This window comes from Primulina eburnea, chromosome 3 (genome assembly GCF_022965805.1).
Source record: "Primulina eburnea isolate SZY01 chromosome 3, ASM2296580v1, whole genome shotgun sequence".
Taxonomy (NCBI): Eukaryota; Viridiplantae; Streptophyta; class Magnoliopsida; order Lamiales; family Gesneriaceae; genus Primulina; species Primulina eburnea.
The window spans coordinates 34,726,141-34,751,289 of NC_133103.1; the positions used below are offsets into that span (position 1 = coordinate 34,726,141).

A 25,149-nucleotide genomic window follows, 5' to 3' on the forward strand; every position below is an offset into this window, starting at 1 on the left:
CATCTATATTAAGAAAATGTGTGTTCTCTTTGAAAACAAATGAGTGGTTGGACACCATAAATATCATAGTAAAATTCTTTTATCTTGCCCATGATTTTTACACTAATATTTTTTGAGGATTTTCCATGTAATTCTCGTTGTCCAATTTTATACTTTATTTTTATATTATTATCTCAAAATTTCGCACCTTAGACCCACATAATCGATTCATCACAATTAGTTCCCCGCGACTCAAAAGTAAGCTGTCTCTAAATTATTGGAACTCAAGTATTTTGCAGAAGAAAAAGTAAAAAGGAAAACAAAACACACTTCACTTCATGAAATTTTATTGATTATACAGCATGAATAACTTGGTAGTGGCGTGGCACAAATGGGAACAAGTCCCCATAATAAAGAGACTCGCTAAAGAAGTATACGCCCCTTAGCATCAACAAAATCTTCAAAGTAAAGAAAAGGGTTAATTCTGAAAAGCTTAAAAAAAGCTCTCTAATTTATTCCAGAAGACGAGAATGGATTCCACCCACAGTTTAACTGCTCGATTATGAAAACTTGGATGGAGTTTCTGAAGATTTTTGTTAGCAACCCACTGCAGACTCGATAAAATAGTTCGATAGGTTACCAGAATAAAATTCCACGTTTTTCTAATTCCTTTTCACTGACACTTGACGTATCATTTCATCCAAAGCAAACTATATAATCCGGAAAAATTTGTTTGCTCTCAGTGACACTTTGCAATGTACAAGCCTATACTTACTTGATCTGAATAAAAAGAAATCATCGAAAGCTTAATTTTTCTTATCAGGAAATCCAAGGCAATTAAAAGTATCATGTCAGACAGTTGAACAGATACTCGGAATGCAATAAATGATTTTCTGAACGAACACAAACCATTACGAAAAATTGCCATTTACCTTGTGGAGAACCAGCTTGGGTTTCACTCCTTGTATTTCATTGTTTCTTTCTCAAAACCAATTGTAGGGAATTGTTTCGCATAATCTTCAACTTCCAGACGCAGCTTTCTGATGGAAGATTGATGAGCATCGGACTGCATAGACGTCACAAAGTCCTTTAACTTTGTTCCTAAAAATTGTGACAAAGAATTTTCAGAATTAAACTAGGCGAATAGGAATTCTCTAGTTATATCACGTCATTCTTGACATGTACGTCGCTCTAAACAGAAAGGAAAAAAGTAGAGAAAATATCAGAACGATGAACCATTTGTGTCAGCCTTGATCTTGAGGGCTAACTTTACAGCAGCATCAAAGAACTCTGCAACTTTTACAAAGTCTTCTTCAATGAACCCCCTTGACGTTAGAGCAGGAGTTCCTATCAGATGGCAAGGAGCTTATCAAGATTTTTAAAGTGATGGTAAATCAAATGGCCGCACTACAAAAATGTGAAAGGCATACCCATACGAATCCCTCCAGGTACCATGGCAGACACATCTCCAGGTACAGTATTTTTATTGGCTGCTATATGTACAGCCTCCAAAACCTTTTCCACTCTTGATCCATCAATACCCTGTATGAATGAAGGTCACATCCTAAAACATTTTACAACGTTAAGATTTAAAATTTAGATGAGGGGATGTAAAGGAAAGGGAGATATCATAGAGATTTACTAATTCAAGATAACCTTTAAGAGTAGTTAAATATCATGACAAAAAGATGAAAAACTAGGGATAGAAATTTATAATATTGCACTTTTTCATTTTTTGACATGCATTCATTCTTAGTTTTCTTAAGCTCTACAAAAAAATCAAAGACATTCCTCTGTATTCACTTTGCTGCTATTTAAGAAAAACAAAACAAAATAAAGATTAGCACTGGTTAAATGAAAATATGCAATTTAATAGGCTGGCTCACGTCAAGGATTATCCTCAAAATTGTAACATAAAGAGCTTGTACATCAGTAAAAGTGTAGTTTGTTGATTGATGTCATCAAGCAGTCTGTGAAAGTACGAGTGAAAACATTACATAAGATGTCGACTATATTCATCACTAGAAGTTAGGGATTAGTATCTTTGTAATCTAGGCTATATTTAGCATGCGTATATTTTATTCTAGGTAAATTAGTAGTTCCCATATTTATGGGCTATCAATTAGGGCTAAACTTTAGGAGTCTCTATGTATATATATTCCCTTTGTTTAATCAAAATAACAAGAAGAAGATTTCCTAGTAATTTAAATCTTCATGGTATCAGAGCCCGGGTTTCACCGTTATGTGTTGGACTGCCTATAATTAGGCCACCCGTTCTGCCCATAATTGGGTCATTTGTAAACTCCACGCTCCAGATGTTCATTCCTGGGCGTGAGAGGGGTGTGTTAATTGTCCCACATCGGTTGGATAAATAACCTTTGAGTGGCATATATTGGCTTGGACAATCTTCCCCCTTTGAGCTAACTTTTGGGGTTGAGTTAGGTCCAAGTTTCAATCTTTACATGGTATCAGAGCTACGGCTCTTCTCTCTCAAATCGCCATCTCCTCCTCTATAGCCTCATTCTCGTGTAGCCATCCTTAACCATGGTGAAACATGGCCTGGCTGCCGAAACCTCAAAATCAGAAACTCTAAACCCTAGCCCCACCGAAAACAATTCCTTTGTCATCACAAGCCACAAATTAAATGGCCACAATTATCTTCAGTGGTCTAAGTCGGTTAGAATGTTTATTTGCGGTAGAGGGAAGGAGGAGTACTTGATGAGCGAGTCGGTCATCCCAGAGAAGACGGATCCAGACTTCAAGAAGTGGAACATCGAAAATCACATGATTATGGTGTGGCTTATCAATTCTATGACAGTGGAAGTTGGAGAGAATTTCCTGTTATATGAAACAGCCCTTGAGATGTGGCAGGCCGCAAGGGAAACATACTCTAGCTCGGATAATACCTCAGAGTTATTCGATGTAGAATCGGTACTATATGACTTGCGGCAAGGAGATCAGCCAGTCACTCTATATTACAACGCCCTTGTCCGACAGTGGCAACAGCTTGATGTATTTGAAAGCCATGAATGGAAGTGTGCCGAGGATGGTCAGCGATTCCTCAAAATTCAGGAGCAGAAGAGGACATTCAAGTTCTTACTAGGTCTCAACAAAGACTTAGATGAAGTCCGAGGCAGAATAATGGGTGGAAAGCCACTCCTGAGCCTGAGAGAAGCATTTGCTGAGGTTCGAAGGGAAGAGAGTAGAAAGCGGGTGATGATGGGCACTCAGAATAGCTCGGTCAGCGTAGAGGGATCTGCACTTGCATCATACGGTGCACATTCTGCTAGCCAACAGGATACTCGTTCTCAGCGCAAAACTCGACCATACTGCGATCATTGTGCCAAGCCAGACCATACAAAAGACACATGGTGGAAGATTCACGGGAAACCTGCTGATTGGAAGCCTTCTAGACCATTCAATGAGCGAAATATCCGAGCAAATTCAGCCACTTCCACGGAAGTCACTTCATTCTCAAAGGAGCAGATCGAGGCCTTACAGAAGGCATTAGCCACCACTCTAACACACCACGATACCACAAGCCAACCTGTCAGTTTGCATGCAAATAAAGGTAACAAGTATTATGCTTTGTCTACTTGGAGTACTCTATCTCGTCATTGGATTATCGACTCAGGAGCATCAGACCATATGACGGGAGACCGGTCCCTGTTTCAAGAATACCAGCCAAGCCAAACCCAAGTGACCGTGCGGATTGCTGACGGTTCTAAATCCCGAGTTGCCGGGATTGGAAAAATCTGCCTAACCTCAACTATCACCCTACAATCTGTGTTGCATGTTCCGAAATTAGATTGCAACTTGTTATCAATAAATAAGTCGACTATATATATCACTAGAAGTTAGGGATTAGTATCTTTGTAATCTAGGCTATATTTAGCATGCGTATATTTTATTCTAGGTAAATTAGTAGTTTCCATATTTATGCACTATCAATTAGGGCTAAACTTTAGGAGTCTCTGTGTATATATATTCTTTTTGTTTAATCAAAATAAAAAGAAGAAGATTTCCTAGTAATTTAAATCTTCATAAGACGAAATCAAATTTTTTTTTAAGCTGCACACACATAAAGAGAGATTACAAAGAACAAAAGTATAAATAAATGCAACAATGGCTGTTAATGTGAATCCACCCGACAATAGTTCATCACTGGAATACGAGTGAAATCATTAAATAAGACGAAATCAAATTTTTTTTTAAGCTGCACTCACATAAAGAGAGATTACAAAGAACAAAAGTATAAATAAATGCAACAATGGCTGTTAATGTGAATCCACCCGACAATAGTTCATCACTGGCACAGAAAGGGAATCCAATGTACAAATGTCTAAACTGAAATATAAAACAGAAATTGAAGAGTTAGCTTAGCTAATGTAAATTTGAGCAGTTATTTGAAAAGAAAAAAATGAAATCACCTGAGGATGATCAGGAATATGTTTATACCTTGTGTCTCAAATTCACCAAAACGAGATGATTATCAGTTCCGCCAGATACGAGCTCATAGCCTTTCTCTAACAAAGTCTATGAAGAGATATAAACTTTTGATTGGAACTTGATACTACAGGTAAACTTGTTCAAAATCAAATTTATCAAAATGCAACTATTCCAGAAGACTAGTTTGGAACCTATAGACGAATGAGTTGATGGAGGTAGGCAACATTGAAAGAAAAGAGAGTCTACTCTATGTGGGTATTACCTCTGCAAACTTTGAGCAATTACTAAGAACCTGCTCTTGATATGTTCTGTATTCTGGTGTCATGGACTGCATTTAGATATTTAACAGAAAATTAAACAGTCATTTTTTTACAAAAAATCAAACACAAGAAAAAAATTAACCTGTCTTAGTGCAACTGCTAAGGCAGTTATCGTGTGATTGTGAGGTCCTCCTTGAAGTCCGGGAAACACAGCTTGATTAATTTTGTCCGCATAGTCATACATCACCTGTTAGATAAATTGTAAATGTAAGTATTTCGGCCTACGAAATATTCTAAGAACTAAATTTATTAATCAGCCTGCAAGAAATTTATCTGCTTCCCCACTTACATAGCCTCATTCAGAGAAAACGGAAACAAAAAAGTTAACGTTGGATAAACATGGTATACAGGCACTCTTGATAGCAAAAAGAAAAAAGACATGCAGAAGATGAAAGTGGCGAAGAAGAGATTCTGTTTGAAAAACTCACTTCTTGTCCTTGTTTGTTTATCTCTTTCACTCCTTTCCTAAAGAAGATCATTGCTCCACGTGGCCCACGCAAGGATTTATGTGTTGTAGTTGTGACAACATCAGCATACTCAAATGGTGATGGGATGACCCCACCTGCAACCAGCCCACTAATATGTGCCATGTCAGCCAACAAGATTGCCTTTTGCTTGTCACACACCTGCCAAATCATTTATTATTGTTAAAAAACCAGTCCATTAGATAAAAATGAAACAAACTCCGATGACCATTTGGGAACCACATAGTCATTCATCATATTTACCTTACGAATCCGGGCATAATCATAGAGACGAGCATAAGCACTAGCACCAGCGACAATCAATTTAGGCCTGAAAAGCACTGCACTTTTTTCCAGCTGCAGTGACACAAATTGACTCTTACAGAACAAGAACAGGCTCAACGAATATCTTGAGGAACAGTTACAAAAATCATCGGAGGGTTAAACCACAAAAGAATACCAACAGTCAATGCCATATTTACCAAATATTAATTGAAAAAAATGTACAACTGTGAAAGAAGAGAAAAAGGCAATTTTGTGTAAAGTGTGCAGGAGTGTAAGGAATAGAAAAGAAGTAAAGGTGACAGATGATGATAACACGCCAATAGGAAAATTAAAATATATTTGATACTCCCTTATGATGACTGTATACTCGAAAGAAGAATGAATGGAAGACAAATTGGTATTGATGGACTTGGAAAGTCAAGATTTGTGACATGAAGAATCATAATAGTTAGTTTAGCAGCAGTACTAACAAACATTTGAAATGGTTCAGGGTCCATCCATGTGCTTGGTGAACAGTAATAGCATAAGACAGAACTGGCATTTCCTATATTTTCAGTCAAAGATAATCAATAAAGAAAGCAAAGTGCCTTCGAAGCAACTTTTAGAAAACCAAAATGAGGAACCTGGTCATAGTCAATATAGCCTGTGCTTTCATCCAGTCTGTAAGGCATTGTCTCAAAAAATATAGACACGGCACTTATTTTCTTTGTGTCAGTCTGTAACACAACCATCAAATTTAATTAAGCCATGATGGAGGAAACTGAAACATGTCATAAGTCGATTCCAGAAGCTAAAGAAGTGGAAGCACCTGATAACCATGTGACAAATGACCACCGTGTGGAAGATCAAGAGCCATAATTCTTTCATGAGGTTTCAGTAAAGCAGTATAAACTTGAAAATTGGAAGGGGATCCAGAAAGTGACTGTACGTTCACTGTAAAGTAAAAAGCATAATAAATTTGATGAATAGCACATAAGGTTACCAAAAAAATAAGCTGAATGTATTTTTAAAACCGTTGAACTTCCCAGTTAAATTTAATTATCCAAGCAATGGTTGGTCAGAAGCTTGGTACTCAGATAATGGTTTTTTTTTTTTTTTTTGAAAAGAAACTAGATATATTAAGATAATTTAGGTTACATCCTTAGTGCGGATAAGAAATCCGCAACACAGTTAAGTGTGCTAGCAAAGCCAGCCCCTAAAGACCGCTACATTACAATAATATTTTACAGTAACCCAATTTCCTTAGCAACACTATCACAAAGACACATAATTCCAGTCCCTAATTAATTCAGAGATTCCTAAGTGCCGATACTCTTTCAAATTTGCTGTCCAAGCTGCGATTCTGTATTTCAATTTGTCCCATACTTGTTCGACCGAATCCGCATCATCTTCAAATATTCTTTTGTTCCTTTCCAACCACAGTGACCAGAAAACGAAATGGATAATCAATCTCCAGAATTTGCCAAGCCTTTTGGGCAATCGATTGCCGACTTCCAAAGTGAATAGATCTTTTGCTTGCCTCGGAGTTGCCCATTGAAAGCCCATCTCTTGTAAAACTCTGGACCATAAACCCGTGGAAAAAGAGCAATGCAGCATCAAATGATCCTGATTCTCGTCAGCATTCCGGCATAAACAGCACCACTGAGGACTTAGAAAACAATTCTTCCATCTTTTTTGCATAGAATCTGACGTAGGAAGCTTCCCCAACGCCACGATCCACGAGAAAATCTTAATCTTTTGTGGGACGTGTATTTTCCAGATATTATTAAAACAACAAACAGACTTGGAATCGGAACTAGAAAAGAAGGAATTATAAAAGGAACTAACCGAAAACAACCCCGAAGGATCTCCCAACCAGATTCTATAATCCTCAATACCCAAGTTCAATCTGACCCTATCTAGGACACCCATTAAATCTGAAAATTCTCGAACCTCTTCCTCTGTAAGCTCTTCTAAATCTGACATCCCAAATGATAGGACCACCCCCCCCCCCCCCCCAACAGTTGACAACATCTAAGAATTGATTGATAGGAAGATTGACAGAAACAGAAATACGAAACAACGAAGGAAATCTTACCCTAAACGAGACATCTCCCTCCCAAATATCCTCCCAGAAACGAATAAGATTACCCTGCTTAGGCACTACCCTGACAAGTTGATGGAAAGCCTGGTAAGACCGAGAAATGAATTTACAGGGGCTTCTGAATGTCACTCTATCCGCCAACCCCAAATCCCATCCATTCTCCTGTAATCCATAGATGCTTTTGATTACTTTTTTCCACATCGAGCCTTTTTCCACCGACCCTCTCCACCACCATTTCCCAAGCAATGCCTTTTTCCTGAGACAAATATCCCCCACTCCCAAACCGCCTTTGTCCTTTGGTTTACACACTTGTTTCCATCCGACCACATGATAGTGTTTATCTCCAACATCTCCATCCCACAAAAAATCCCTCATCATTTTCTCCATCATTGATGCCACCTTTATTGGAACCTTGAAGAGTGACATGTAATAAGAAGGTAAGGCACAAAGTACGGCTTTGATCAAAATGGATCGACCACCTCTCGAAAGGAACCCTTTTTTCCAACTTGCCAATTTCTTGGACATTTTTGAGAGAACAACTTCCCAGAATTCCACTTTGTTGGGGTTCCCTCCCAAAGGTACCCCAAGATACCGTATAGGCCAACACTCTTTTCTACAACCCACCAACATAGACAAATCTTTAACCTCCTCGTCCTCGCAATTCATTCCCAACACAACACTCTTCGCAAGATTAATTTTCAGTCCAGAAATACCGCCAAACCGATCGATTATGTCCATCAATGCCACCACATCATTGCTCGAATTTGCGAAAAACAAAGTGTCATCCGCAAATTGCAAATGAGAAATTTCCAATTTTTCTTTCCCAACTTCTAATCCCATTAATATATTTGCCTCCCTCGACCTGTCCACCATCATCCCCAACACATCTACAACTAAGTTGAAAAGAAACGGTGATAAAGGGTCCCCTTGTCTTAACCCTCTTTCCCCTTTTATTTTCCCACATGGTTTGCCATTGATAATGATCGAAAACGATACGCTAGAAACACATCCCCTTATCCACCTTCGCCATCTCTCCCCAAAACCTTTCATTCGAAGCACGTAATCAAGGAATTTCCAATCAACTTTGTCATACGCCTTCTCCAAATCTATTTTCAGCAGGTAGCCCTTCTTTTTCTTGCGACGATATTCTTCCACCACCTCGTTGGCTATAAGGCAGCAATCCAAAATCTGTCTCCCTTTGATGAAAGCGCATTGATTCTCAGCCACGGTTTTACCTAAAATTTTCTTCAATCTATTCGTCAACACCTTAGCCAATATCTTATACAAACTCGTAATTAAACTGATTGGTCTAAAGTCATTGATTTTTCTCGCATCTTCTTTCTTTGGAATAAGACAGATATAAGTCTCATTGGTAATTCCATTAATAATCCCAGTTTCGAAGAATTCAGCAAACATTCTCATCAAATCCACTCTCACCGTGTCCCAATTATCTTGAAAGAAAGCCATTGTGAATCCATCCGGCCCTGGAGCTTTTGAGCCATCACTGTCATTAACCACTCTTCTGATCTCCTCTTCTACAAATGGTTTTTCCAGCTCTTCTGCATCGACATTCAATAACGGACACCAATTCAAACCATTTAGGGCCAACATTAAATCCTCACCACACCCTCCCTCACTTACCGAATTCTTAAACAGTAATCCATAGAATTTTAAAATTTCTTGTTCAATCTGAATTCCATCAGTGATCTCACTTCCATCATCCAACTCCACTCGGTCTATGAATGACCTGTTTCTTCTATGCGCCAATAGTTTGTGGAAAAATTTAGAATTTTGGTCCCCATCTCTTATCCACTTAACCTTAGCTTTCTGACTTTGTATCTGGAATTTTCTGAATGTCATTGTCTCCAACTCGCACCTCACCTCCTTTCTTTCTTTATTTAACTCGTCTGACCACTGACCTCCCGCCTCAATCCCATCCAACCACTGAATCCTGCTGCTCAACTCTTGTAATCTTACCCCTACATCTCCAAAGACTTGTCTGTTCCAAATAGAAACTTTTTTCTTAGTGTGCCGTAGTTTCTGCATGAAGTTATAACCCTCCCATCCCTGAAAAACCCCTTCTGTCCACCATGACCTCACTTGATCTTTGAATTTTGGGTATGACAACCAAGCATTTTCAAATCTAAAAGGAATGGGACCCCATTTAAGCTTAGTTGTATCTAGCAAAACTGGACAATGGTCCGATGTAATTCTTGGTAAAACCGTTTGTCTCACCGATGGGAATAAAGAACTCCAACCCCCCGAGAAAAAGAATCTGTCAAGGCGACAGCAAATGGGTACCTCTCTAAAATTTGACCAAGTGAACTTTGCATTCAACAGCGGTGGGTCATGGAGTTCCAATTCTTCTACCAAACCATCAAAACAGCACATGCTTGTAGTTATTGATTGACTGTTCATTTTCTCCCCCAAATTCCTTACAACATTAAAATCCCCTCCTAGACACCAATTGTTCCCACAAATCGTCTTCAAACCCGCTAATTCATCCCAAAAGAATTCCCTCATCGACGGTTTAACAGGTCCATAAATTCCCGAGAACCACTAAACTGCCCCATCATTCCGATTAATCTCAATTGATACCGAATACTCCCCAATCAAATTATTAGTAACTGAAACTCCCCGGGGATCCCACATGATGAGAATCCCCCCTGATGTTCCAACCGAGGGGAGACATACCCAATCAACAAACTTTGACTTCAATACACTTGCAATGAATTTCCTATCCACCTTTTCTTTTTTAGTTTCTAAAATAACCACAATATCCGGTCTTGCATGTCGAATAACCATCTTAACCATTTGTCTTCTTCTCAATGCCCCTCCCCCTCTTATATTCCAAGTTAGAATTATCATAAAAACACACTGGATCCCTTCAGTTGATCACCTCTATGATCACTAGTGACACTGATATTCCTCAACCATTCCTTCGCATAGGACTCGCATGGCTGCTTATCCCCTGATTGACAATCCTCATCTCTACACTTACCTACCTCCTTACTTGCCTGATCAACAAATTTTTCCCCCCCAGCCCCCTTCATTGTATCTCTATCACAGCCCGGCTTTCCAACAACCAGTCCTGCCCCACCCCCCCTAATAGACCGGTAGATAAACCTAATGCTGAAAATGATGATGGAAAAAAGGCATTAAGTGAAAAGGATTGAGAAAGAATGGAGGATTGGATACCTTTAAATACCTGTCCCACTATAGGTTTCGATTTTTCAGGCAGATAATTGCATGAGTCGTCTCCCTCCGTCGATTCGAACAGCCTCTCCAGATCAGGTGTATCTTCCTCAGCGTTCACAGATTCTTCGTAGCTGGCTGAACCATTGCTTTCAGATTCCGTAAACTCAAGCTCCGCATCTTGCAATTCGTCTTGAGAATCGTCACAAACCAAATCTTCAAATTCTTCCGAAAGATCGAGTTCAGGATCTTTGTGTAGCGCCCTTACCCGAGCCACTACTAAACAGACTAATAAACATGCAACATTAAACTTAATACCAACAATTAAACAGCGGAAACCAAATACTTAATCAATCTTACAACCCAAATGAAAACAAAGCAATAACGACAGTCTTACACATTAATACAACCATAACAAATACAAAACATAACCCTGAACGAGAAAACGATAAACCACAGAAAACCTCCACTGGATCACCACCGAAAACCCAACTGCTCTAGCCACTGCCCTGGTCGTCCGAACCGTCCAACCTAAGACCTGCCCCGTGGAATGGGGTGCCCAAGATTAAAACAAGGACGTGAGCGACAATCGCCCAATACGAGAATGTACGAGTATACAAACTGATATGATGCATGCAAAATGCAATATGCTCGGCTATCAGGGATCAAGTCAAGAATCTCATGCTCAGTCTAGAGGCGCCTGAGTGTGTAGTCTCTGATCTGCCCTAGGCATGTTTTGGCTCCCACACTCATCATCAAGACGTGGACCTGCAATGTCCAGGTCATCAGAGCCCGCGGGTCCCGTCGGACACTGTAGCTCTCGATGCCCCATCGTCCACAATACAGAATAGGGCTGAGCGGCCCCAACAAACGAGGTATATCTCAAAAGATATCAGGCTCAACATGATATGTCATGCATAATATGCCAAAGCAGTAAAACATGTATCATGCAACAGATAAATATGCAGCATATAAGTGTGTATACTACGCTTGGATATCTCAGTCAGTACATCACGTACCTCACTAAAACAATCTGACAGAAAGCTCTGAACCTAGACAATACCAACATAATGAAATCACTAACAAACCAGATCAAACATGCTACAAAGATCTCCCTATGATCCTTAAATCACTATCTAAGGATTTAGGATTATACCTGCGTCCGTCGTCAGCCCGCTGATGATGTCTCGATCTCAGTTCACCGACCCTCCTCGAGTCGACACTAGCTCCGAAACTTCCCGACACCAAAGTGCCCTAGAAACTGACTAGAAACTATGGTAAAACTAGCACTTTCTCTGAAGAATGCGATGAAGGAAACAAAAGAATCGGCTTCCATTTATAGGCTGCATCCGGACTATTTCAGAAAATCCGAACCAAACTTATCTGCCACGTGTCGGAATCTCATTGGTCTAGTTGGATTTCTCGAGATAATGTAATCCGAAGTAGGTCGGGTTATCCATTTAAAATTCGGTGGATACCAACAACTTGATCCCGAATTATTAATCCTTAATAATACTTAAATTAACAACTCATTAATTATCTCTTAATTAATATTTCATTCAAAATAAGAATTCGGGTCATTACACTTTGTGAATCCCGCTAACATTTCGTTCGGTGTTGCCCGTCTTCTCTCCTTTCATTTTACTTCTTCTGCAGTATGTTTTGAAGCATTTATTCCCATCTGAGCGAATCCTCTCAGCTTCAACTGTAGTGTCCATGTCATCACCCTGCTGGTTATTCAGGGAATCAATTGAAGTTCTTCTGAATTTTGATGCGTCTTTTGGATCAACCTTACTCAATATCTTGATCACCTTTCTCCCCTGTGAATGATTAGTGGCCTCTGTTTTCTCTCCTGTAGTTTTTTGTTGTTCATTTGAATTGATGATCCCGCTGGTCTCCACCAACCTATCTCATGTAAGCTAAAGAGAAATGATTTGCAATATTAAACTCAATGTCCTTAAGAGTGGAAATAAGTTTATGAACCTGTGTACTTCAAACATGTCTTCTCACTGAAAATACGGTACCCAACATCGAACTTATTCTCAACATAATTCAACTATAACCTCTACTAAAAATTTGGTGAATATGGTTCTTTTTGTCAACAACGAGGGAATTCTTAGCATTTTGTTGAAAGTGTGAGTATACTAAATTAGCAACTATGCAATACAAATGAAAAAGTGCTAACCTCCCCATTTCTCAGGATCCAACCCGAAGGCTTCTAAGGCCCGCTTCTGGCATAAAGTCTCTGCCATGTCAATGTACCTTAAAATATATAAATGTGGTACCAGTATAAAAATAATAGCAAAATTTACTTGTCAATCAATATTGAGGCATTTACATTGCTCATTACTGGATCTAGTTTTGAAATAATGAGTGCATTCTACCACCAAAATTAAGTAGTCATGGATTTTGTCAGAAAAATGATTTTGAAAGTTATTAGGCACTAATGATCTATGCATCACTTGAAGTCCTGAACACATGCCTCATCTTCAAGCTTATAGGAATTGATGAGGCACACAGTACCATAACATTGCCGGTCAATGTGGATATAGTCCGTGTTTCTCAAAAATTGAATGGATAAATTAATAAATGGGTGCTACGAAAATCCTCATTTGACAAACGATAATATTTTTAAGCATGCAAAAGGAAACCAGACATACTCATTTCCTCCATAATATCTGGCTCCAGGGTACCCTTCACTGTATTTGTTAGTCATAACTGATCCAACAGCTTGCATCACCGACAACGATGTAAAGTTCTCTGATGGTATAAGTTCCAGTCCCTAAAATAAAAATGGTAATTTAATCTAAGCTCGTAATAGCAAAAAAAACATTTTTTCCACAAAAGAAAATCTTCCAAAAACAATATGCAAAAACAGAAGAACATATATATCATTATGTATCTAGATTGAGAAATGTGCATACCTTCCATTGCCTTGCCTTCTCAAGCTCAATAATGTCAGCAATCTCCGGATCCACCTCCTCCAAAGACGCATTCAATTGTTTCGTCCACTGCAGAATCGAATTCAAGTTTTTTCTAAAAAAAATACAAGATCTAACCAACTCAGATTGAAAAAAAAAAATCAACGGAATTAGTTACGGTAACACGGGGACTCTGCTTCTCTGCCACGGCCTGATTCGGCAAAGAAGACTGTTGAAGAAAACACCAATAAATAAACATCATAATCGGTACAATAAAGGAAAACACAACGCTTGAAGAATCGAATGCGAAGAAAAAGGACCATGTGACAACGAGAAGAGGTGTTGGAGAGTGGACGCAAGTGGTTGGTGGAGGAGAGCCTTCGGAACGCCATCGCCGCAGCTGCCATTGCTTTTTTGCTTCTTCCAATCGCTAGTGCCGATTGTTGTATATCCAAAATACGGTGTTTGTTTGAATCTTTGCTGTGTGTCGTAGGGGGGAAATTTAGGCAATTAACACTCTGCAAAACCATATTTAAAAAACTAGCCCACACTTTTAAAATGACTATACTACCCTCATTTAAAAAATTAAAAAATCCTTATTTTTTTTCTTTTAACCCTAACGTTTTGTTTTTTGAAATCCCATTCCCTGTCATCTTCTGCATTGGTTGCCATCAGACACGGGATTGGCTTGCAACAAGGAATTCCTCGAGGATTCTGAGCAGAAGCTTCACTACCAATCTGAGTGGCACCGTTACAATCTTAAACAGAAGGTGAGCCGCCGTCGATTCCTTTTCATAATTTTATTGTATGCGTTTTATTTTTTTTCAAAGGACTTAGCTGTGTTGATTGTTGCAAGTCCAAAGGTATGAAATCGACGATTGAATCTGTATAATAATATGTGTTTTGAAGAGAAGGAATTGAGAGAGTCACTTTTGTAATTAATTTATTGTCCATGTGATTAATTGTTGAAAGAATGATATAACTTTTGCTTACTGGTTTTGAGGTATGTCTGTGTGAGCCTATTTAGCGTAGGATTTTAGCTTGCAATAATGTAATAACTTGTGTCATCTTTTTTATGCATCTTTGACATGTCCTGGATTTTGTATGATTCAATCTTGTATTTTGTTATGAACCAAACGGGCATGCGTTGAAAAGAAATATCATTCACAGGTAAGTTATCATTCACCATTTCATGCTTGGATCATATTGTTTGTTAGTCTACATTTTCTATTTATTTTTGTACAAGAAACAAAATTCATTGAAAAATTTAAAATATGTGAACGAATGATTAGGCGTAGTTCTGAGCTCTAACCTGTCTCACGGAAAGGGAAAATTAACACCCAATTGGATTCCTAATCTCCACATGAATAGAGATATATAAAGAAATCAAGTTCTTTGAACATCATTATGTACGAGGCTTAGATGTTGCTCCACAAGTTGTTGTACATCTATTTCATACTGTGTCATGACTTCAATTTTTCCTGGATTGGCCATACCATCCCTGTCGTCACCGAATGTCCCAAATAATAAATGGTGCTTTGAAAAAATAGACATTTGCTTTTCTTCGCAAAGAATTTCTGATTAAGAATACACTCGAGAATCTTTTGTGGCTGTACGAGATGTTCATCCTCTGATTGACTGTAGATAAGGATAGCATCGAAGAATATGATAACAAAATGGTGCAAATAAGAGCTAAAAGCCCGATTCATAGCAGATTGGAATGTAGAGGGTGCATTTGATAAACCGAATGGCACAACAGTGAATTCATAATGATCCCCATGAGTCCGAAAAACTGTCTTGTGAATGTCCTTGGAATCCATCCGGATTTGGTGATACCCAGACCGCAAGTCCAGCTTAGAAAAATTTTTCATTGAATCAATCAATGGTCTAAAATTGATACCCAGCCCGTAAGTTCAACTAAACGATTTATTATTAATAAACTATTTGTGATTGATGTTAATTTATTTCTTTTTAGTAAATCATTTATAAAATTGTTTTTGCATGAGTTCAATTCTTAGTTTTGAATATTCTCTTTGATATAAGTATTTTATGAGTGACGTTAAACTAACAATATCATTCCTTCTTCTCCTTAGGTGACCGACCGTTCTTCTCTTAGCTCAATTGAAATTTTCCATCAATCAATGGTCTAATTCACTAATCAAGGACCATTTAAACAACCATACATTTAGCATTTGTAATTAAAATGGCAGAAGAAGAAGTTTGGGTAAGTTTATCGTTTTATATGATTTTTATTGAGTTTTTACTTTTAGTTATATTTGTGGAATTGAGTTTTTGCCTAAACTTTCTTACATATCTGTAACTGAAAAATGAATAAAGTATTTGTGTTTTTGTTGAGAAATTGTGTTCAACATTGTATTTGTTGTTTATGTTTGAAAAATATTTATATTTTTTATATCATTTATGTTTTTTCGAGTGTAGGTATAATTGAAACCTCAGTTATTGAGAAAGAATCACTTTGAATGCAAGTTAAGTTTAAACTCTCATTTCAAAAGTGTATCAGAGACTATCAAGGAATGCCTCAATGATGCAGAGATGCAGAATATGATTGATGGAACTCAATTTGGTAATTTAATTAAGTATGTAGGAGATTACAATTTATCTAGTCAGATTATATGGTTCTTGATGGCTAGACAGTCATGTAAGACTACTAGTGATGAGTTGTGGATGATTGTGAATCAAAGACCGTTGAGATTTTCGAAAATGGAGTATGCACTTATAACTGGGCTTGATTGTTCAGAAGATTTTCCTGAAGTTGGAGAGACGATGCAATTTCGGGATAGACATTTTTGTGGAAATGAAAATGTATATATTGAGGAGGTGGCGACAAAGCTAATGGAAATGAGAAAAACACCTGAACGCACTATAAATTTGGAAAAATTGAAGTTAGCATGTTTGTACTTTGGTGCTGCTGTTCTGTGGCCAGTTCGACAAAAGACGGTTCCTCAAGTTGACAACATGCTTTTAAGTTTAGTGGAGGATTTGGATTTGTTTAACAAATATCCTTGGGGTACGATAGCTTATAACGAAGTTCTTAAAAGTATAAAGCGAGATTTAACTTCAATCAAATTGAAGAAAAAGAAGAAAAACGAAAAGATTGTCGAATATGGAGCGTTTACTTTGAACGGATTTGTTCATCCATTGCAAGTAAGATATTTATTTGTTTTGTATTTATTTAGTTAATTTATTTAATATTAAGTTGGCTATAATTTTTTTAATGCAGATTCTTGCATATGAATGTATTCCTGGCATTGCAAAGAAGTTTGCTAAGCGAAGAGATAGATATAACATGATACTTCCGCGTATGTGTGGATGGATTTCAAATGATTGGCATGTGAAATCATCTCCAAAGTACAATGAAGTTGTTCAAGCATCACATGAGTGTTTAAATAGGGTGAGTATTTTGCCAATAATTTATTTATTATTTCAAAGATATTTAATTGTAATTGAGTGTTGGAATTTTATAATTTGAAATATACAGATGGTTATTGGCGTGTTGACACCAACAAAGTTGGAACTACAAGCCTCATACATCGCAAATGGTCACTTTTCTAATTCAGATCCTAATTTATCGCATGTTCTGCCATTGTTGTCGGAGAGACAAAATGTATACTGCTATGCAGATAGCAGTCCCGAAAATGTTGATCAACCCTTAGAAGAGCAAAAATCTTTTGAAGATATGCAAAGCCAGAGAGTAGATGCACATGACAAACAATCACCTCCACTTCGTCAAGAAGAAGATCGACCACACACCTCCACACATATTGATCCGACTGCTTTTGTTGGAGAGGTTCCCAGTGTTCCAAATTATTTTGTCCAACTTCGAGATTATATAGATGAGAAGTTTACAAAATTGCAAGCATACGTGGATGAAAGATTTACTAAGATTGAGGAGAAGCTTGAAGAGGTATCTGTCCAGGTAAAAAAACAGGAAAAAAATCCAGCAGAGACATCACGTCAACCAACTAGTACACTTCCGGAAGCAAAGAGACAAAAGATGTTTGATATCAAATGTGTTAATGAAGAAGTCTTGCCATCAGAAGGTAAGTCACATGCTTTAGTGGATAAGTCATGTCACCTGATTAAATATTTTAAGATCTATATATTTTTACATACAGGTTCTACATCTCCTCAAAATGGACACTCCATGATCCAACCAAGCAAACATATATTGCACACTCCCCAACGATTCGTAGTTGATGAAGGAGCTTCCAATGCCCAGCCAGTTGGAGATGCAAACAATAATGATGATAAGAAAACTTACAATAACATGTTATTAACCTACGTCAGGGTTAAGAGGCAAATCAAGAAGTCATCGTACTTATCGTCGCCCTTCATGGAATTGTCAGAGACGCCCCCTGTATTAGTTAGCCATCAACTTGGATCATGTAATGGCACATTTCAACCACTTCAAATAGCAAAGTCACCGAAGCTAACTAAAGCTTTGAAGGAGCAAATTAAAACAATGAAAGACACTCGTCAATGCCTAATGGCCGCCTACGATAAGAAATGGTTTAATGATTTGCTCTTGCCTAGGTCATGGCTTGGATCTTCTGTGAGTATATATGATTTCATCTATTTAATTAATATATATGTTCTTCATGTGTTTTGTGCTAATCATTAATCTTTTTCTTATTTATAGCACATTAACGAATGCATGAATGGGTTTTTGGTTCTTCAAAAAAGGTATCCTCATTTAGTGGCACAAGACATTGCTATAATGGGTGGTTATTTTAGTGGACTTTTGGGTGTTGTCCATTCCAAAGCTGAAAAGGGTATGTCTCATTGTCATTGGGATGATTTGATTCAAATGGCTGAAGGATCAAGTAGAAAATGGAAATCATTGCCATGGAAAGAAACATCATTTATCCTTGTGCCTTACCATGTCCCCAACCATTGGGTTGCTGTAAAAATCGATATAAAGGCCACATCTATCATAATTTATGATTGTGGAATCTGTTTAACTAAAGAGATTAACATGGAGTCGTATGTTCGTCCGCTACAAGTTCTAATACCTCGATTATTGAATACTGTGGGTGTAGTAACAACCGATACATGGAAGATTACACGACCGTCGTCATTCCCTCAGAATATTGCTGGGTTTGTTTTACCAAATTCAATTTTATTTTATTTTACATTTATTCCATGATTAACTTTAATATATTAATTTTGCAGAGGTGATTGTGGTGCATGGGTGATCAAGACCATCGAGGTGGAATTAGCTCGTCTCAATCCCTATGAAATAAATGACAAGATAGTCGACTCATGTAGACCCTATTTAACAGCATGTACTTGGAATAAAGATTGGATTTTGTAGCGATACCATGGTGGTTGTTGAGATGCTTTATAGTTTTTTTGATCATGTACCACTGCAAACAAAAACTGATGATTTGTAGTGTTTCTACTAGATATTATGCAATTGTGTTTTTTTTTTTTTTTTGGATTCCATAGTTTAGTTTTTTTTTTAAATTTTTATAACAAAGTGATATGGTATAAACAAAGTGAGAAGATTCGTGTTTTATATCCATTATTTACTATATTATGGCGTGTTTTCATGTATAAGAAATTACGAAATTAAACATAGTGTGAAATAAGGCAAAAATGACTGATGACGACCGAATGGCGACTGGGAGCGACCGAATGGCGACTGAGTGATATGGTAAAAACAAAGTGAGAAAATTCGTGTTTTATATCCATTATTTACTATATTATGGTGTGTTTTCATGTATAAGAAATTACGAAATTAAACATAGTGTGAAATAAGGCAAAAATGACTCAGGGCGACCGAATGGCGACTGAGAGCGACCGAATGGCGACCGAGTGATATGGTAAAAACAAAGTGAGAAAATTCGTGTTTTATATCCATTATTTACTATATTATGGTGTGTTTTCATGTATAAGAAATTACGAAATTAAACATAGTGTGAAATAAGGCAAAAATGACTGAAGGCGACCGAATGGCGACTGAGAGCGACCGAATGACGACTGAGTGATATGGTAAAAACAAAGTGAGAAAATTCGTGTTTTATATCCATTATTTACTATATTATGGTGTGTTTTCATGTATAAGAAATTACGAAATTAAACAGTGTGATAAGGCAAAAATGACTTAGGGCGACCGAATGGCGACTGGGAGCGACCGAATGGCGACCAAGTGATATGGTAAAAACAAAGTGAGAAAATTCGTGTTTTATATCCATTATTTACTATATTATGGTGTGTTTTCATGTATAAGAAATTACGAAATTAAACATAGTGTGAAATAAGGCAAAAATGACTGAGGGCGACCGAATGGCGACTGAGAGCGACCGAATGGCGACTGAGTGATATGGTAAAAACAAAGTGAGAAAATTCGTGTTTTATATCCTATTTACTATATTATGGTGTGTTTTCATGTATAAGAAATTATGAAATTAAACAGTGTGATAAGGCAAAAATGACTTAGTGCGACCGAATGGCGACTGGGAGCGACCGAATGGCGACTGAGTGATATGGTAAAAACAAAGTGAGAAAATTCGTGTTTTATATCCTATTTACTATATTATGGTGTGTTTTCATGTATAAGAAATTATGAAATTAAACAGTGTGATAAGGCAAAAATGACTTAGTGCGACCGAATGGCGACTGAGTGATATGGTAAAAACAAAGTGAGAAAATTCGTGTTTTATATCCATTATTTACTATATTATGGTGTGTTTTCATGTATAAGAAATTATGAAATTAAACAGTGTGATAAGGCAAAAATGACTTAGGGCGACCGAATGGCGACTGGGAGCGACCGAATGGCGACCGAGTGATATGGTAAAAACAAAGTGAGAAAATTCGTGTTTTATATCCATTATTTACTATATTATGGTGTGTTTTCATGTATAAGAAATTACGAAATTAAACATAGTGTGAAATAAGGCAAAAATGACTGAGGGCGACCGAATAGCGACTGAGAGCGACCGAATGGCGACTGAGTGATATGGTAAAAAAAAAGTGAGAAAATTCGTGTTTTATATCCTATTTACTATATTATGGTGTGTTTTCATGTATAAGAAATTATGAAATTAAACAGTGTGATAAGGCAAAAATGACTTAGTGCGACCGAATGGCGACTGGGAGCGACCGAATGGCGACCGAGTGATATGGTAAAAACAAAGTGAGAAAATTCGTGTTTTATATCCATTATTTACTATATTATGGTGTGTTTTCATGTATAAGAAATTACGAAATTAAACATAGTGTGAAATAAGGCAAAAATGACTGAGGGCGACCGAATGGCGACTGAGTGATATGGTAAAAACAAAGTGAGAAAATTCGTGTTTTATATCCTATTTACTATATTATGGTGTGTTTTCATGTATAAGAAATTATGAAATTAAACAGTGTGATAAGGCAAAAATGACTAAGGGCGACCGAATGGCGACTGGGAGCGACCGGATGGCGACTGAGTGATATGGTAAAAACAAAGTGAGCAAATTCGTGTTTTATATCCTAATTACTATATTATGGTGTGTTTTCATGTATAAGAAATTATGAAATTAAACAGTGTGATAAGGCAAAAATGACTAAGGGTGACTGGGAGCGACCGAATGGCGACTGAGTGATATAGTAAAAAATAGTGACCAAGTTCATGTTTTATATAGACCACGAACGTGAAGTTGCTCAAATCATTTTCTATTATAAGAATCATATATCACTCAGTCGCTCTCAGAATTATTTTACGCCACTTTTATTTTTTATACTCACACGATTATAATATACTATAATATAGTAAATGGTCTACAAAACATTAATTTGATAACCTTTTACACATTGAATAGTACAAAATATCTTTGATTCATTCATACTAAATCGTTAATGTTCAATTACATTTAAAAAAAACATACAAACTTGCACTTCCAAAAAACTATATTTTATAGAACTTCAAGTGGTTCTATTAGGATCACTCATATATCATTCAGTCGCTCTCAGTCGCTATTTGTATTCTGACATTATTTTTATATTTTACATTATCACTCCGTTATACTATACTAAAATAGAATAAATAGACCACAAACGTGAAGTTGCTCCTATTTTCTATTATAAGAATCATATATCACTCAGTCGCTCTCAGTCGCTCTCAGTCGCTTTTTGAATTATTTTACGCCACTTTTATATTTTATACTCACACAATTATAATATACTATAATACAGTAAATAGTCCACAAAACATTAATGTGATCACCTTGTATACAGTGATTAGTACAAAATATCTTCGATTCATCCATACTAAATCATTAATGTTCAATTACATTTAAAAAAAACATACAACCATCCACTTTCAAAAAACAATATTTTCTAATACATCAAGTAGTTTTACGAGTACATTTCGTCTTATAATGTCCAACATCATTGCATAAGCTGCATTTCTTTTTTCGTTGTCGTCCAAACGCTCCAATAGATGGTCTTCTTCGTTTATTTGGTCGCCCCCGTTTTGGCTTGAAGTTAGGAGGTAGCATTTCCAAATTAGAAATATAATCGGGAATCTTCCAATCTCTTGAATGAGGCACGGGGTAAATGGTACCCGAGTAGGCTTGACGCCACATATGCACAAGGTAATAAGGTGAACACAACTCATAGATACCCAAATTTGCTAGATGACAAGCTGCTAATGCGTGTTTACATGGAATTTTATCACATTGAAACACACAACAACTGCAGGAGTAGGTGGAGAAATCAACTATTTCATCTGTATCATCACCTACTACATGATATTCAGAATAATTCAACTGAGTTACCTTTAGACACTGTGATTGAGTAAACCTAGTTCGCAAAATCAACTCTATAGATGGAGTCAACTTCGTTTTGCATGAAGCTAACTCTGCTGCAGTGCGGTGTTTGTTGAACCAAACTGAAACCATATTTTGAATTGCCTTCAACAGTGCTATGATTGGTAACTCTCTTTCCTCAGACAATCTAGAATTTATCGACTCAGCACCATTAGTTGTCATAATATCATATCGGTTACCTCGGCAGAAAGCTCTAGACCATTTATTTGGTGAACTGCTTTTCTCAAGATATGTAGCCACACTTGGGTATTGATTTTTCAACTTCTCATACAACATGTTAAAGTCGGATATTTTGCAAGCATATGCAGTTTGCATGAACAACTCAACCCCACCACCCTTTTTACCACAATGGGTACCGATATTTTGCGAAAGGTGCCATGTGCAATGTAGATGATGTGAGTGCTTGTAAACAACGGCCACTGAGCCGATAATGGCAGCATGTCTGTCAGAGATAATTACCAAATCAGGATCATCTGGAATCAGTTCATGCAATTTCTGCAAAAACCAAGTCCATGACATTTCATTCTCTGAGTCAACAACAGCCCATGCAATGGGGTATTGGTGTAAATCTCCATCTTGGGCTGTTGCAAGAAGCAAAACACCTCTATATTTTCCCTTCAAAAAAGTCCCATCAATTGCTATAACTTTTCGCATCCTACGAAACCCAGATATGCATACCTGAAGAACCTAAAGGGGGGGTGAATAGGTTCTTTAAGGCCCTTTAGCGTTTTTAAAACGAGTTTGCAAAAATTGCAAGCGGAAGACTTGAGGGACAATCACAAATAAAAATGAATGCGTAAAGTAAGTGCGTAAAATAAATGCGTAGTAAAGTAAATGCGTAAAGTAAAGAGGGATAGAGATGTTTATGGAAGTTCGACGAAGAATCGTCTACGTCTCCCCTTCTCGATGAGGATCGAGGTATCACTATGACGACTTGGCTTCAGGAGCTCCAAGCTAGCTTTTACAACCACGCCTCGATGCGTCTACTTGGCCTTGAGGGCTCCAAGGATAGCCACGAACTTTACAACCCACTCGAGAGTATTACTTTCACTCTTTTTCTACAACTCTTTTGATATTACAACTCTTTTAATCAACGCACACAAGAGATAGTAGAAAGCTTTGTAAGAGACAAGAGAGAATGGAGTGGGATGATTGAGAATGCATCCTCAAAGGCCTATTTATACTAGTCTTGGACGCCAAGGTTCGGATCTTCTGTTTATACTTCGTAACGTCCGATGTGATTGAAATCAATTTGCGTAATTCTGGAATGACTTCGGATCTTCCGTTCTTGACTTCGTAGGGTCCGAACATATGCTTCGGAGGGACCGATCAAACTTCGTTTCTTCTGAACAGTTCTTTTAGACAGTGTATGAACAACTTCGGAAGGTCCGAACTCCAGTTCGTACCGTCCGAACATTCCCGCGTTTCCGGAGATTTGAAATCTTCAACACTTCGTAGCTTCCGATCATGTCCATCGTAGCGTCCGAAATCTACTCAATCAACAGTCAGATCAATTTGTCTCCGGATTGAAGTGATTTGATTGCTTGTGTTCGGAACGTCCGATCCAGTCTTCGGAACGTCCGAACTTGCTCCTCGCAGCTTCCGAACAACTTCTATTTTGCTTCTGATTGGCACAATTTCGGAACGTCCGAACCAAATTTCGGATCTTCAGAACGTAACCTTGTTCTTAATTTCCTGCATGCCTCAATATAAAACATTAGTACATTTTTAATCCAAGTTTTGGTATCATCAAAACAAAAACTTTGGGATATGTTACAGCATTAAAAACATTAATCTCATCCTCGAGATTTGTATGTGTTTAAGGCGTAACAATCTCCCCCTTTTTGATGATCACAAAACTTGGTTAAAAATTGAGAAACAATAATCAACATAATCTAATGGTTATTAAATAACTCCCCCTTAATCAAATAACAAGTCTAAGAGGTTGAATTAATAGCAATTTTAACCAAATAAATTCTCCCCCTTTTTGCGATAATCAAAAAGACATAAGCATAAAGAGAGACAAATAAACAGGTAAAATATCCACTAATAAATGCAAGTCTTTTATACAATGATGCATAAAGATAAAAGAAACAAAAATAACAAAAACATAAGCTAAGAATCCGCATCCCGCGACTCTCTATGGCTCCTCATCTCAGCCTCGATGGAATCAAGACGCGAGGAAGTCTCAGTATGATGGCGCTCTAAGGTAGACTCCAAAAGAGAGAAACGAGTGTCGAAACGAGTCACCAATCGCTCGAGATAATCGAAAATCCGATCGTAGGGTCCAGAGGGAGCAGGCGGAGTGAAGCCATGAGGAAGGTCATCCATGGTCATCAAAGGAGTGCTAATAGGGTCGGGACCACGCTGCTGGGATGTAGAGGGAATATCAGACGAAGGGGTAGGAGTGGTACCCGTAGTAGGAGGACCAGCGGGAAATCCTCTTGTCTGAACGTGAGGAGGAAGAAGACCGAAGGGAACATGAAAGTGTTCGGTCGGACGATAGGACGCAAAGATGCGATCCTTGTCAACGACCCAAGAGGATAAGACGGGATTCCAAGAGAGTCCCATCTTAACAACGGTATCATGGTCGATAGTCTCGCGGGGAGAAATAGACAC

General features: G+C 37.7%; 2 protein-coding genes across 3 annotated transcripts; one reads left to right on the forward strand and one right to left on the reverse strand.

The window, feature by feature from the left end:
• Positions 1-205: 205 nt before the first annotated feature.
• LOC140827529 (serine hydroxymethyltransferase 2, mitochondrial-like) lies at positions 206-14,185 on the reverse strand. The gene is made up of 16 exons (XM_073190218.1): positions 14,017-14,185; positions 13,875-13,925; positions 13,700-13,786; positions 13,436-13,557; positions 12,961-13,037; positions 6,306-6,430; positions 6,121-6,213; positions 5,477-5,569; positions 5,177-5,374; positions 4,831-4,935; positions 4,691-4,756; positions 4,438-4,515; positions 1,410-1,521; positions 1,216-1,326; positions 912-1,080; positions 206-437 (listed from the first exon to the last, which is right to left on the reverse strand). The coding sequence occupies exons 1-15, from the start codon at positions 14,101-14,103 to the stop codon at positions 935-937; spliced, it is 1,551 nt and encodes a 516-aa protein (XP_073046319.1). The 5' UTR covers positions 14,104-14,185; the 3' UTR covers positions 206-437; positions 912-934.
• Positions 14,186-14,323: 138 nt separating this feature from the next.
• Positions 14,324-19,130, forward strand: LOC140827528 (uncharacterized). 2 transcript variants are annotated; one of them, XM_073190216.1, is made up of 8 exons: positions 14,324-14,466; positions 15,790-15,920; positions 16,136-16,861; positions 16,938-17,108; positions 17,196-17,757; positions 17,833-18,269; positions 18,357-18,814; positions 18,890-19,130. In XM_073190216.1, the coding sequence occupies exons 3-8, from the start codon at positions 16,250-16,252 to the stop codon at positions 19,029-19,031; spliced, it is 2,382 nt and encodes a 793-aa protein (XP_073046317.1). In that variant the 5' UTR covers positions 14,324-14,466; positions 15,790-15,920; positions 16,136-16,249; the 3' UTR covers positions 19,032-19,130. The 2 variants fall into 2 exon arrangements, with proteins under 2 accessions (XP_073046317.1, XP_073046318.1); XM_073190217.1 differs by lacking the exon at positions 14,324-14,466 and having other exon boundaries at positions 14,518-15,920; positions 17,196-17,256; positions 17,338-17,757.
• Positions 19,131-25,149: the final 6,019 nt, after the last annotated feature.